Source organism: Nannospalax galili, unplaced genomic scaffold (assembly GCF_000622305.1).
Source record: "Nannospalax galili isolate Female #2095 unplaced genomic scaffold, S.galili_v1.0 scaffold127, whole genome shotgun sequence".
Lineage (NCBI taxonomy): Eukaryota > Metazoa > Chordata > Mammalia > Rodentia > Spalacidae > Nannospalax > Nannospalax galili.
Genome location: NW_008360326.1, coordinates 719,348 through 735,023, shown reverse-complemented (window position 1 = coordinate 735,023; position 15,676 = coordinate 719,348). Strand labels below are relative to the sequence as shown.

The window sequence follows — 15,676 nt, the reverse complement described above, 5'->3', positions numbered from 1 at the left end:
ATTTTTATTTTATGTATATGAATGTATTGCCTGCATGTAGGTAAGTGCACCCATGTCGTGCAATGCCTGTGGAGGACAAAAGAGGCTGTCGGATCCCTTGGAACTAGAGTTGGACAGTTGTTAGCTGCCATGTGGGTACTGGGATTTGTACCCAGGTCTTCTGCAAGAACAATCAGTGTTCTTAACCGCTGATCCATCGCTCCAGCCCTCAGTGACTCATTCTCAAAAGTGCATTGTTCAGTCTGTATTTATGTTGATTTATATTTCATTCTACTGTGGGCTGATAAGATTATGTGAATATCTTTATAACTGATGTTCCTATTTGAATGTCTGTCAACAATGGTTAGAATGCTACTAAGGTCATGTTATGAGAGATTTTATACGTGTGGGAGTGCAAACTGAGGCCGGAGGTTGGTGTTGGGTGTCTTCCTCTATCACTCTCCACCTTAATTTTCTGATTTTTTTTTTTTTTTTTTTTTCAGATGGGGCCTGTCTCTGAATGTGGGTGGGGCTTATCTGTTTGGCAGGACTAGCGGGCCAACAAGCTCTATGCATCTGCCTGTCTCTGATTCCCTAGGCCTAGAATTACAGGTACATGCCCACATACTCAGATTTTTGTGGGTGCTGAGAATCTGAACTGAGGGACCTGTACTTGTGCAATGAGCACTTATAGACTGAGCCATCTTCCTAGCCCTATTTATGGAAGATTTTTATGAAAAGCATTATGCCTCAATGGAAACTAAGAAAACACTCATAATGTTTATGAAAACTTAATAAAAACCAAAATAATTAGAGCATTAAAACAATTCTATTATATCAGTGATGCTTGGGAATTTGTAGATACTAAAATAAACACCAAGTTCCATAGAACAGATTCTTAACATGGCAATTGTGGTGGTAAGTCTTGATTTTTCAGCCTCTTTGGAGCTGGGTCTGGTGGTGTACACCTGTGAACCTTGCATTCTGGAGACCGAGGGAGGGTTACTGTGAGTTCGAAGCCAACCTGGACTGTATAGCCGATGCAAGGCCAGCTTGCACTATATAGTAAAACCTTGTCTCAAACAAATGAACAAAGCCTGTGACAAGAATAAGAAACACCTTGGGTGTTAGTAAAGCATTCCTCTTCTAGTTGTGTCTATTAGGTCGTGAGTCTCTGACCTAGAAAGAATGGTCAGTCCATTGATAAATTCAAACTTTAAGGTAATGGAACTGCTTGGGGGACTTAAGTCACTGGGAATGTATCCTTAGAGGCTGTATCTTGCCCTGGCCTCTTGCTGTTTTTTCCTGTTCCTCTCTGCTTCCTGGCCACCATGATGTGATTTGCTCTGTTCTACTTCTTTGCCCTGATGGGCTGAAACTCCATGAGTAGAATCTTTCTGTAAGTTGTTTATTTCAGGTATTTATTCATAGTGTTGTGAAAGTAAGCAATATGGAAATGGTTGCTTGTAAGTGATGCCACTGTAGTGAACTTTCTGTGAAGTATCCAAATCTGGCATGCACGATGTCATGCAGATCATGGATATCTTGATGACAATCTAAAGGCAGGACCTGCTGAGAACTCTGGGTAGAGAGAATCCTGGAAAGGATTCAGCATCCTGTTACATATTGTATGAAGTTTTGTGTCCTTCACACTGGGTTTATAAGGAAGTAAAGGGCACCCAGGAAAACTAGGATCTGTGATGTGCCAAGATTGAACTCTGGGGACTGGAGAGACGGCTCAGCAGTTAAGATCACTGACTGCTCTTACAGAGAACCCTGGTTTGATTTCCCGTACCTTGCATGGTGGCTCAGCAGTTAAGATCACTGACTGCTCTTACAGAGAACCCTGGTTTGATTTCCCACACCTTGCATGGTGGCTAACAACTGTCCTAGCTCCAGTTCCAAGGGATCCGATGCCCTCTTCTGACCTCCACAGGTAACTGCATGACATGGGTGCACTTAAATAACATGCAGGCATAACATTCATACACATAAAGTAAAAATAATAAATGATAATAAAAAAAGATTTGAACATCTGTAATACCACTTGGAGTCAGCATCTGCCTCTTTCTGTCAGTCACCCACCTCAGTCTATGTAATACTAGTAACTTACTGTAAGGTTGACTAGGTCATAATTATATATGAAATTACTTTAATCAGTAAATTCTAAGAAGTCAGAGAAGTGTTTCCCATATTTTAAATCATTGTTCCAGAAGGTTAATTTTTTTTAATGACATTTAATTGCTTGGGCAGCTGGTTTCAGTGGAAATTAACTGTGATGAGTCCGTAATTTTCCTTATACTTAATTGTAAAGTCCTATATTGTCTTTATGAAGGTATTTTTTAGTGATGGTATTTTTGATATTAATGAATCAATCTTTATAAATGATGAAAAAGATTTTCTTTGTATGCTTTTGGAAAGTTAATTTATATTGTTGGATGTGATACTATATAAATAATCTTTTCACTACAAAGTTACAAGTAGAAAAAATTAGTGTGACACACACTCCTTTATCTTTTCCTTTAAAGTATTACTTGGAAATATCAGATCAGTTTAAAATTTCTCCTAAGTATTCATAAATACTTCTCTTAGATGATTTTTTTTTTTTTGCAGTAGTTTAAGGAAATCTCTATTATTCTTTTAAGTTGTAAAGAGTAAGAGTGAGTGCTTTTGCTAAAAAAAAAATGGCTAGAGAAGACAGTAATTTAAAGCAGTGAGAAGCAAAAGTTCATTTGTTTCCTGGAAACTTCATATTGGTGCAGGCTTATTCACTTACTGTGGACCCTATCTAATTATCATAATTTTATTTATGTGCATGACATTAGATTTACATAAAGTAGAAAGATCAAAAGACACACTTTTAAATATTAGGGAGGAGCAAGGAGATTGGCTCTAAAAGGAAGGAGTTTGCTAATCAGCTGTATGTTTCAAGGGTGGAATGTTGGTGAAGGCTTGCCTTTGAGAAGGGCGGAAGGGACGTGAAAGGAGGGTAGCAGCAGACCAGGACTCTGCTCATGTTCTCTAAAATTGCCCGCAGCTCTGATTGGACTTCTGTTCACACTGTGTTTACAGGGTTTCCTGGACTTCTTAAGTATATTTCTGTTACTACTACAAAGCATTAAAATGGGAGAATTTTTGGGCCATGTGTATGTGTGTGTCTCCGTGAGTGTGTGTGTGTGTGTGTGTACACTTTCGTAGATGCTTTCTTGTTGTGAATACTTTTGTAGATGCTTTCTTGTTGAAGCTAGTGTGCGTGTGTGGTTCTGGTAATTCCTTTTTGTAGTATTCAGGGCATTTTCAAAAGAATTCAAATTTGTATCTTGGTAGATGTTCCTGAATTCATTTAGGACTAACTTGAATTAGAACATAAGTTACTAAGTATATGTTAACTTCTACATGAAGTATGGAATTTGTGTCCTTAGAGATTTGGGGTAAATGTTTTTAATTCTAACTAGGGCAAGCATTTTTTATTGCCTGTATTCACTGTATACAGTATTGAGTTTCATAATAACATTTTATACAAGTATATAACATACTTTGACCATTTCCCTGTGCTCCCTTTGCCTCCCCTGTTCATCCTCTTCCTACTCCCCATTCGTCCTCTAGGCAGTTCTGCTTCTACTTCCATACATGATTTTATATATTTATTTCAAGTTATAAAAATCTAGGATCCACAAACGAGAGAAAACATGTGGCATTTGTTTTTCTGAGGCTGTCTTACTTCATGTGATAATCTCCAGTTGCATCTATTTTTCTGCAAATGACATGATTTCATTCATCTTTATGACTGAATACAATTCCATTGTGCATACGTGCATTTTATTTTTCCAGTCCTCTTTTGACAGACATCTTGGTTAATTCCATAATTTAGCTAATTGTGAATAGTACTGCAGTAAACATCATTGTAGCAATATCTCTGTAGTATATTGACTTACAGTTCTTTGGTTACTACCAGGAATGAATGGTATAGCTAGGATATATGGTTGGTCTGCTTTTAGGCTTTTTCTTTGTTTTTTATATTTATTTGAGTGGGTGGGTGGGTCAGTGGGCACACACATGACATGCGTAGTGGTCAGAGGGCAGACAACAGCTTTTGGGAGTTGGCTCTCTCCTTCTACCTATGGGTCCCAAGGATTGAAGTCAGGTTGGAAGGAATGGCAGCAACTGCCTTTACTTGCTGAGCTTGCTTGCCAGTCCTACTTTTAGTTTTTTGATGAACCTCCATACAAATTTCCACAATGGCTGGACTAGCGTACATTCCCACCAGCAGTATATAGGGGTTCGCCTTTCTCTGCATCCTCATTAGTGCTTACTATTTAGTTTAGGACTCGGGTAAGGTAGCATTTCAGTGTAGTTTTAATTTGCATTTCCTCAACAACTAACGTTGAATATTCTTCATGCTTATTGTCCATTTGAATTTCATCCTTCATTAAGCACAATGGCTGGACTAGCGTACATTCCCACCAGCAGTATATAGGGGTTCGCCTTTCTCTGCATCCTCATTAGTGCTTACTATTTAGTTTAGGACTCGGGTAAGGTAGCATTTCAGTGTAGTTTTAATTTGCATTTCCTCAACAACTAACGTTGAATATTCTTCATGCTTATTGTCCATTTGAATTTCATCCTTCATTAAGATTGACTGGTGTGTGTGTGTGTGTGTGTGTGTGTGTGTGTGTGTGTGTGTGTGTGTAGGCCAGAAGGAGGCACTGGATCCCCTGGAAGGTGTTTATGAACTGCCTGATATGGGTGTTCGGAACAAAACATGGGTTCTCTATAAGAGGAGGAAATGCTCCTAACAGTTGAACTATCTTTCTAGGCCCTGTAATTTATCTTTTGATAACTTTATTTCATCAGCCCATTTCTTGATTGGGTTTGATTTTTGTTGTTCTTCTTGTCATTTTTTTTTCAGTTCTTTATATATTATAGATATTAATCCCCTGTCAGATGTTAGCAAAGATTTTTTTTCCCCATCTATAGACCATCTCTTCACTTGTTTCGTTTGCTTCACAGAAGTTTTTTAATTTTGTGTGATTCCATTGGTCAATTCTTGGCTCATTTCCTGATTTCTTTTTAAGAAAGTTCTTGCCTCTCCCTGTAACTTGAAGTGTTCCCCTGTTGTTTTCCTTTAACAGTTTCAGAGTTTGAAGTCTTGGGACCTTTGATCTATTTTGAATAGAATTAGGGTGAGAGATAGGGATCTGGTTTCATTGTTTTATATTCTTGAACATCAGCACTGTTTATTGAAGAGGCTGTCCTTAGCCAGGGTTTTTGACATCCTTGTCAGAATTCAGGTGGCTGTAGCTGTGTGGTGGGTTTTCATCCAGGTCCTCTATTCTGCCCCACTGATCTGTGTCTGTTTCTGTGTCAGTACCATAGAATTAGGGTGAGAGATAGGGATCTGGTTTCATTGTTTTATATTCTTGAACATCAGCACTGTTTATTGAAGAGGCTGTCCTTAGCCAGGGTTTTTGACATCCTTGTCAGAATTCAGGTGGCTGTAGCTGTGTGGTGGGTTTTCATCCAGGTCCTCTATTCTGCCCCACTGATCTGTGTCTGTTTCTGTGTCAGTACCATACGGGAGTTTTCTGTACGTGTGTCAGGTTTTTTTTGTTTTTTTTTTTGCTAGTGTCAGGTTTTGTTCCGTGGCTCTGTGCCTCCAGCATTGTTCATTTGGCTCTACAGGGTCTTTTGTGTTTACATGTGAATTTCAGAATTTCTATTTCTGTGAAGAAAGCCATTGGTGTTGTGATAGGGAGTGCATTGAATTTGTCACTTGCTTTTGGTAGTGTAGCCATATTGACTGTTCATTCTGTGGGGCTGTCAATTTGAAACAAATTTAATACTTTCTTTTTAGGCTATTAAACATTTAAAGTTGTTTAGTTAATTTAGGAACATTTGAATATATATGCATATGAATTTTTTCTTTAGAAAAAATTTAAGCTATCATCATAAAAAGTAGCTTAAAATATGAGAAGTAGCCCAAAATATGAAAGTAGAAAGAAAGTTTCTAGGGTCTAAAGATGTAGCTCAGTTGATATGAGTGCTTACCTAGGCTTAGATCAGCATCACATAAAACCTGATGTGGTGGCACTAGTGCCTAAATTGTCAGCATGCAGGAGATAGAGGCAGGAGGATCAGAAGTTCAAGATCATCCTTGACTACATAGGAGTTTAAGGATTGCCTGGGCTGTGTGAAACCATATCTCAGACACAAGTTTTTAAAAAGCAAAATTTATAAAAGGCAGTACACTGAGAAATAAAACGCAAATACTAATATAGCCAGGGACTTAACTGACTTATACATTATTAACCAGTGGAGATAGAAATTTATTTCAGAAACACGATTGGGCTGTTATAGTTGGAGAGGAGCAAGATGCTCTACTGAGTGTTACACAGCAGGGTGACTGTAATAATGGCAGTGCACTGTGTGTCCAAAAGCTGGAAGAACGGATGCTGAATGTTTTGACCACGAAGAAATGATAAATGCTTGAGGAGATAGATACGTTTACTGTGATTTCAGTATTATGCTTACTAAAAAGTCCAAAGGCACCTCATTAATATGCACTGTTTTATGTTTCAGTTAAAAATAAATAAAAGAGTATTGGGCTGGAATTGGGAGATTCCATTCTTCCTTAAAGAAGTAGTTCACAGAACTATTTGAACACAGCATGTTTATATACTTCTTGTCATATGGAAGTTTTATTTGCTCAGCCTTTTTCAGGTAGTCTGTTCTATTATTTTGCTTTGCTTTGCTTCATGAATAGATCCTGTCTCTTTCTTGTTATCCTAAAAGAACTGATTTTAGTTAACTTGCTGTGACTGGTAATAGTTTTCAGAAAATACTGCCTTCAACTCACAACATAAATGCTATCCTTTTGTTCTAAAGCTTTACTTTGTTTCTAAAAGGGGAAATGTCTTTTATAGCTAGAAATTTGTTTTTTTTTTTTTTAAAGGGTGACCAATTCTTAATGAAATATGTTCTCAAATGTGGCAGATAGATGCCAGATCCTTCTGTGCTTATTAAGTATGTGATAAAGAGACCAAAGTGTTAAGCAGATTGGCGAGTGTGTTTCTGAGAAAAGAACAGAAAGGAAGGTTGGGGTATAAGTAAGTGGTAGAAAACATGCCTAGCGTGCAGAGGCCTGATAGAGACCGCAGGAGATGAATTCCCAGCCTCAACTCCAGGGTTCACTTTCATTAAAGGGAATCCTGTTTCCAAACATTTCTTCCTTCAAAGGAGCCTATAAGGTTCATTCACCTATATTAGGATTTAGTTGGATATGGTCACATCGGGCACAGAAAGCTTTAAATTGGAAGGAGACTTTAATTTTCATGTCATTGAATGATTGAAAGTATAGTAATAACTTGAAGGTAGAATTAATATTGTGGACTGTTAGTTTTGCTTCATCTTAATTCAGTTACTCTCGACATCTTGTCCATCTCTTTTGAAAACAGTCTTTGCCCCAGTGAAGTGACAGTTCTTATTTCTCTCTCTTCCTTTTGGCCCTCACTATATCGATGAACCAGTGTTGAAACTTACTGCATGGATTTCTAGATTGTTGCATTAGGAACACAAGGGAGTTATTAAAAACTTTGTGAGGGATATCATAGAATTAATGAAAGCTGCATCTCCTGTAGTTGAGCTAATTGGCAGTGGGTAGTGGTTTGGTATGGAGGCAGAGGATAAAAATTAAATGCTCATTTTGTGGGTGGTTGTGAATGTTTCTCTTAATCCCTTTCCTGCCGTTTTAAACAGAACTGCTGCGTCTGCCATGAAGATACCTTTGGAGCAAATAAAGAGAAAATAAAGTGACTAAGCTAAATTAGTGACAGGATAAGTAGAGTCACTGCCAGTAAAGAAACGTTTTTGGAGATTTTTAAACAGTTGTTTATTTTAATGCCCAGAAATCATTCTCATGTATGCCCGAAAAGACGTTTTCACAAATGAAATGGTGACTTGAATTTTAGGATGATCTTTGTCTCAGGGTCTTTATTTTGGATCTTGAATTTTGAATATAGATTATTAATAAAGGTTTTTGTGGTGAATATTCAAGTCCAGACAAAATAACTTGACATTTTAGAACTATAGATAATATTTCTTGGCTTGTGAGCAGTAGTCAAGGTGTAAGGAAAAGATTTGTTTGATTTGAAGAATGCAGTCTTTAAGACAAAACAAATCTGTGCTATTTTGATTTCATTCATGATACATTTTAATGTCCTTTTAATTTTTTTGTTACTCTACCAGGGCGATATACCTTCTGTTGACTACCTCTTGCAAAGTGGAAACGACCCCAACGTTAAAGACCATGCTGGATGGACACCGTTGGTAGTTTTCTGTTTGTATATTTTTGCAGTGCTGTAGATCTGTTTGTTTTCTGTTCTCATTCTCTTATGCGTATGGCTCTAGTTTATAGTTATGTGGTTGTCCATATATCATCCTCTGCCACATAAACTCTTCTTCATCTGAAGAATTTATGTTTTTACCAAGTGTGAAAAAATAGTTATTTTTCATCTAGCTTTTCAGTGTGACAGGAAAGTAATTGGCTACCTTTTGAGTGCTTTTGGATATAGGAGTCCAGTTTCACTGCATTGTTGAATTCAGCCTTGTGCAGGTAGCTGCTCAGTGAACATCATGCTCCAACTGCAGCATCGCATGCCACTAGAACCAGTTTGATTTTGGCACCGTGCAGCCTGATCGGTCAAATAGAGGTCATGGCAATAGAAAGCTTTGAATATCTTTAAAATTTTGAAGTCTTTGTTGATCATTATTATCATTGCAATGTGAAGAGTACCCTGGAAAAAGAATGGGAAACACACTTGCAAACAATTTCTACCTGGGCTAATTAAGACAGGAAGCACAAGGAGATGGGTGCCTTTATCTTGTAAACTAGAAGTGGAACACAGAAACCGAGACTCATTTGGCAGATGCAAAAATGCATTAAAGTTATATAAAATGACTTCTTGCCAAAATCTTAACCCAAGGAGACTTGGTCTGGATTATACATAGTATTTATTGTTTGGAATCCATAGGCTAGCCAGCTTTTTCAAAGGAAGGTTGACTGTCTTTCTTAGCTTACTTTCCTCCTAGACCGTCCCTCCTACCATTGTTAGGAGTTCTGTCGTTACTGTCGTTGGTTCAGTAAGCTCTTTTAAAAACCACTCATGGTTACCTGTGTTGTCACTGACGCCAGCTGTCCAGTAGTCTCTGGCTTCAGCATAGAGAACTTGGCTTATAAATGCTCCCGGGAGATTAGCTTTGTTGGGCTGTTATGTGTCTGTGCTGGTGTATCGTTAGTGTATGAAGTGATGCACTGAATTCTGTGCAGCCTTGGAGAGCTTCAGAGTTTATGTGTCGTCTGGTTGTTAAATACTAAGATTTTTTTTTTCCTTAATGTTTAAAAATTATTGTAGAACAACTTGGGAGCTGTAGTTGCATGTGACCTTCAAGGGCTATTTTTGCCCATGATTTTGATCATCATGTATCTTACCACAAAGATTACTGTTAATGGCTTTTACTCAGTCAACAACCAAAGGTCAGAGTCGTTATGTAAGTAGTTACGTAAATTTAGTGTCTGAAGTTCCCTTTGATTTTTCTAAAGCATGTTTATTAATGTCCTTTTCTCTTCCCATCCCACTTTCTATTTCCTACCTTTAAAAATGACTTAATTAGCATGAAGCCTGTAGCCATGGGCACCTGAAGATAGTGGAATTGCTGCTCCAGCACAATGCTTTGGTGAACACTACTGGCTATCAGAATGACTCCCCTCTTCATGATGCGGCCAAGAATGGGCATGTGGACATAGTGAAGCTGTTGCTCTCCTATGGCGCTTCCAGGAATGCCGTGTGAGTAGTCATCTGACATGTACAGAAGAAAGGTGCTACCACCCAAACTGGCGTTTTTCTCTCTCAGCTTCCACAGCTAAAGTGAGACGTGACCATCAGGGTGCATAGTTAGAACCATGTTCATGCTGTCTTCCTTAAGACGTACCTATTTGGAGGAGATTTGTTCTCTTTAGAAACAATTTCAGATTCATTTTAGAAACTTTGACTTTACAGACAAATTCATTTAGGGTTTATATTCTGTAGATTGAGTCAGACTTAATTAATACGAATCAGAGTTTTAATTATTTTTATGCTACCTAATTCTTTAGAATTACTTTAAATATTCTGTTATGCCCTTTCTGCATATTTTGTACAGCAGAAGTTAAAGTATATAAGAATTCAGATATTGGGCAAGTGCAACTGAATTATTTTCTAGATTTTTCACATTATTCAAATAAGACTGAGTAAATTGTTTTGCAGTGTCAGGGCACAGAGGAGCATTAGCAAATGCTGGTGGATGCATTTTAAATTGCTATTGTCAAGAGGATCACAAGCAAATGCCGTATGTAGATTTTATATCTTTAATCTGTAACTTGGCTCATGTCTCTATATTGTTTCACTCTTTTCAGTTAATTAGGTAGTTGAAACAAAAATGCAAGCATTGCCTCTCTGGGCCCCCACTGCTTTTGTAGGTTCTAAAAGAGCAAAATAAAAGCCTTCCTCTTGTTATGAGGCATATAAGAATAAAAAATGCAGACCTTTGAAGTTGTAATTTTTAGAAATAGGTACCCATTTAACATGATTGAAAAACTGATTACTAATATAAGAATATACCATATGTTGGTGCTTTTGGTTGGTGTGTCTTCTCTATTTCCTATGAGATGTTGTAAGATAGTTGGGGTCAAACTTGGGGGAAATAATTTTTTATATATAAATCTCCCATTTTTTATTTTCCTTAGTATATGTGTGTATTTGTATACATGAACCTAATAGAACCTCTAATGTGTGAGGACCTTACAGTTATGGCCCTCTTTGGGTGTAGTAAGCCATTTGAAAACGCAAATGGTTGCTTGGGTCAGGTGAAATGGAATAGTTTCCATCCTAGGGTTCTTAAATCAGTAGTGACTACTTTAATGAATGGAGCTCTGGTCAGGGTGTTAGGGAATCCAGCTTTTATTTGTGACTCCATTATTGACTTTATAGCCTCAGGCAGGTTAATTTCTGTGCTTTGGTGTCCTCACCTATAAAACATGGTGCTGCCTGCTGCTTTTCTATTTCTTGAGAGCATAGTGAGGATTAATGAGCCACAACACAGAGCCTGTCTTGTGGTTTGTACACCCTGATTCTTCACTGTACCGTGAGGACTTATTAATATACAAGGAGTGGGCAGGAGGCAGGGAATGAGCCAGCCTTCACAGGTGCTTTCTCAGACAGGTCAGGTGCTGCTTGATAATAAATAGCCCAACCTAGCAGAGTGACAGCCTTAGGTATAACTCAGTACTGTCTGGTAGACCTTTCTTCATCCAGAGAAGTGTTTGTATCAGTGACTGGCCTTCAGGGCCGGTAGCCACCTGAAGCTACTAAACACCTGAAATTCAGCTGTCACCACTTAGAAACTGAATCTTAAAATTTTAATTAATTTAAGTATCCTTATATGTCTAGTGATTCCTGTGTTGGACATGTGTGGTTACAGAGGACATTTGGGGAGGAAGGTTTGTTTGACAAGAGGTTGAAATTAAGGTTGGATAAAGAATAATGGGGTAGATGAAGGTGTAAATTTAATACTCAGGTATAGTATGATACTCAGCTATTAAGTATGGTCGCTGTTAACTAAATGTTTTTCTTGTTCACAGACTATTGGTTATGGTGAAATACCCATTTTGTGTGTGTATATGTGTGTGTTTTATTTTGTAATAGAAGTTCATTTGTTTATCAGTTTCCTGTTGACTTTTCAAAATGCTTTTAATCCCCTGTACTGTATAATTGGGTAGAACGATTGAATTAAACATCATAGTCATGTTAAAAAATGTATAAATCTGACCAAATTATCTTTACTGCTGTGGCTTTCTCGGAATGATTTTGCAGCTAGCTTCAGCCTCTGTAATATGGTTGGTTAGGCCTTACATGGTTTGGTTCTAGTGACTTCTCCAGTCCTCTCAGTCTTTCCGTAGTCCTCTGCCTCCTTCTCTTTGAGTGCTTTTGTACTAGCCTTTTTAAATTTTATTTTCTTAAAGCAAAAGGCTGTGCTACCTCCTGGCCTTTGTAGTGCTTTGGTTTGGTCTGTAGTATGATAACCAGTTGCTTAATCTTTGATGTCATTTTAGGTTTCATTTCCTTTTGCCTTTCTTAGTGCTGATGTCTGTATATGGTGCTTATCCCTGTCATAGAGTTTAGAGTTTCTTATCTTCTCAATAGATTGTGTGCTCGTGGACCAGAGACCTCGTGGACCAGAGACCATGTCCGCCCTCCCAGTCTCTACCAAGTTAACGTAATCTGAACCCATGTTTATATGTAGCGAGAATCAGTGTTTAAATGAATAAAAGGATATTTTTCCTCTCCATAAAACATGAGATGAAAATGGGAATCACCTTCTTCTGCTACAAGCTTTGCTGTGTGACAGTGTCTGAAACCAAGTTTCCCTTAACTGGACCTTTACAGTGGATGCAGGGCTGGTTCCTGCTGGCAGTTAGGGAGCATCATGTACTCTGGGCAGAATCCTTAATCTTTTGCTCAGTTGGCAAGCATAGTATGTAGCCTTTTGTGGGATTGTAGCTTTCCAAAATACTTCCTGTAGTCTTGGTACTTTCCAGGTCTCTCTTTCTCCGTTTGCCAGTGTTCCTTGTCTTCTGAGACTAGCACTGACCTCCTAGATTTCCCAGCCCGAAATTGTGGGGCTTTTTGTTTTTTTTTTTTCCAAGCCCTGTGGATTGAACCTAAGACTATGTGCATACTAGTCAAGGTCTCTACTACCGAGCTACATAGAGTCCCAGCCCTTCCTCTGTTTCTTAAGGAAATCTGGGAAGAGAGGACTTCCAGGACAGAATCTGTGTGGGGTCCTTACTGTTCTGTTCCTTTCAAGCTGTTTGTTTTAGACCTGGTACTTGTGTTGACAAACATGCCTCCTTTTTCTTTCTCTGCTTGTTGAATCTCGTGTAGAGTTTTTGTTGTTTGTTTTGGTTTATTTTTTGTTTTTCTTTTGCTTTGCTTTTTGTGTGTGTATGTTGTGTATTTAGATATGGAGGCCTGAGATTGACCCTGAGTGTCTTTGATGGTTCTCCATCTTCTATATTGAGAAAGGCTCTCTCACCAGAGTTCTCTAATTTGCCTAATCTCACTAGCCATCTTGCTCTGGGGATCCTGTTTCTACCTTCCAAGCCCTGAATTACAGGCAGGCCACCATACCCACCCAGCTTTTATATGGGTTCTGGGGATCTGAACTCCAGTCCTCACCCTTGCATGATAGGCACTTCACCCACTGAGCCATTTTTTCAGTCCCATTTTTATTGTTTTGAGACAGGTCTGATGTGGAACCTGACCTTGAATTCCTTACCTTCCTGCTTCAGCCTCCCAAATGCTGGGATTATGGGCGTGTGCCACCATGCACACCTGGATTATATCTCATGTGGTCTTCAACTCTTTTCTAAATAACCACATCTAGACTGTTCCCATTTTTAGAAGAGTAAGACCTAGAAGGGCCAAAAGTCATTTTACTCTGCCTTTCTTAAAGACTTGCCACCTCGATTGGAGAGTCAAGGTTCTTTTGCTTATTCTGAATTTATAAAGGACTCTCTGTAGTTCTAGACTTTTAGACTGTCTTCTTAATGCTTCAGGGTTGAAGTCACTTAAGTGTCTTCCTTGTCCATTAGGCTTTCTCATTTTCTTCATCACTGCTCCAACTGTCCAGTTCTAGCTGGCTGCTGCTGGCAGTCATGATAGGAGTGAATGGAGAGTGAAGCCATTGACATAGAACAGTGTTATGCATATGGCTTCTTAGCACAGTCCCAAGCCTCTATGAAAATTTAAAGTAGGGATTACAAGTTATTCTAGAGGAAGTTGCAAAGGGCATTCTGAGAGAGAAGCACTGCAGCTGGTGGATTGATAAGAGAGAATGGGGGATGGATCTCAGAAAGACCGGCAAATGGCTGCTTAGGTACTATAAGGCCTGGCAGAGTGTTCATTCATTCTAGGACCTTATGTTAATAAGACTGGAATGAAAGTGGATAGATGATGTGAGGAGAGGCAACAGAAGGTGAGCAGCGACAGTGACAGGTCAAGTATGCTGAAGAGTAGCGCTGTAAATTGAGAACTTGCTCCCCCACTATGGGCAGGGAGTTAGGTGAGGTGAGTCTAATAATCCCATGCAGAGATGATGAGAGTAGCAACCGAGGAGAGGGCACAGACATCACCTGTGTTTATTAATATATTCTTCAAGATTAAGAGTGAGTGACTTTGTCAGGTTTTAAGTAGAAACACAAATTGTGGTGAGTTGGCAAGATTAATTTTTCGCTTGAATGGATGGCATGTTCCTCATTTCTTCAAGCCTACTCCTATATGTACCCTAGAAAGTTCTTAATCTATTCTGTATGTGTGTTCATACAGATGCACACATTATTATTGAGATGATTCTAGGTATTTAACTTTTTTGATGCCCTAGTGAATTAGATGCTTTGTTAATAAACGTAATTTATTATTTCTCATATATATTTGAGTATGTACATCTGTGTGTGCATGGAAACTGCTGATTTTAACAGCTTTTCTGTCTAGTTAGTTTCTTATATTAAGGGATTAATTATCATGTATGAATATGTGAATTTCCTTTTTTTTTTTTTTTGGTTTGGTTTTTCTGAGATAGGGCCTCCCTATAGCCCTAGCTGGCCCAAAACTTGCTACATAGACCAGGTTCATAGAGATCCACCTGCTTCTCCCTGCTGGAATCGAAGGCCTGCACCCATCCTAAATTTTTATTTCTTAAATTGTTGAAGCTTCCACAATTAATGATATAATTTCCTTGCTTTGTTTTTTTTATGTATTATTTTTGCTCTGTGTGCGTGCATGTGTGTGTGTGTATGCATGCATGTGTAGAGGTGAGAAGACAACTTTAGGAGTAGAATGTGGATCCTGGGGGTCAAATTCAGTGCATACTTGGTGGCAGATGGCTTTACCATCTTGTTGGCCCTTGTTTTGTTCTTTAAAAGCATCTTTTTTTGTATAGTTTAAGTAGTCACTAATGTTTTTGTCCTGTGGAAGCTTCCTTCTGGTTGTATTATTCTTTTAATTCTGTTCTCTGATGATTTCATACATGTATATGATGCATTCTTCCCTGCTCCCCTCTCTTATGTCCTTCCCACCCCTGCCAGCCCCCTTCCTTACAAATCTTCCTGTATTTATGACTTTTTTGTGTTTTGTTCTACAGAGTTTAACCAGGGCCTAGGCTGTCTGTCTGTATGACTGTGCATTTGGAACTATCCACTGGAGCCTGGTGGGCTCCCAGTGGGTGCACAACTGAATGCTATCCTTCTCCCCTCCCAGAATCCTTTAGTTGCCAGTAGTTCATCAGTAAATGGTTAGGCTCTGTGAGCCATTTCCCTCCAGAGTTGACTATTGGGCTGGCCCAGTGTTCAGGCCCAAGGCCAGGAGGCCCAGCTTCTGTGAGTTCTTGTGTGCCATGACCATGTTGTACTTAAAGGTGGCATTTTGTAGCCCTTTCCATATCTTTGAGCTCCTCTTCCCACATTCTGTTCATCAGTGTTCCTTAATCCTTAAAGGAGTGATATAAATGTCTTGTTTAGGACTAATCCTTCAACCTTTTTTATTCTCAACATCCTGTGCAGCAATGAATGTACTTTTTTTTTTACAAGACTATATTTTGTGTTATT

At 38.6% G+C, this 15,676-nt stretch overlaps 1 protein-coding gene across 3 annotated transcripts in view; it reads left to right on the top strand.

Annotated features, from left to right (window-relative positions):
• Positions 1-15,676, top strand: part of Bard1 (BRCA1 associated RING domain 1) — a 75,305-nt gene that overhangs the window by 26,774 nt on the left and 32,855 nt on the right. For 2 of the 3 annotated variants that reach the window (XM_029560014.1, XM_017796249.2), the window contains 2 exons: positions 8,224-8,304; positions 9,649-9,821. In XM_029560014.1, coding sequence (XP_029415874.1) covers positions 8,224-8,304; positions 9,649-9,821 — 254 coding nt within the window. The remainder of the gene's footprint in view (positions 1-8,223; positions 8,305-9,648; positions 9,822-15,676) is intronic. The other variant, XM_029560012.1, reaches the window with a different exon arrangement.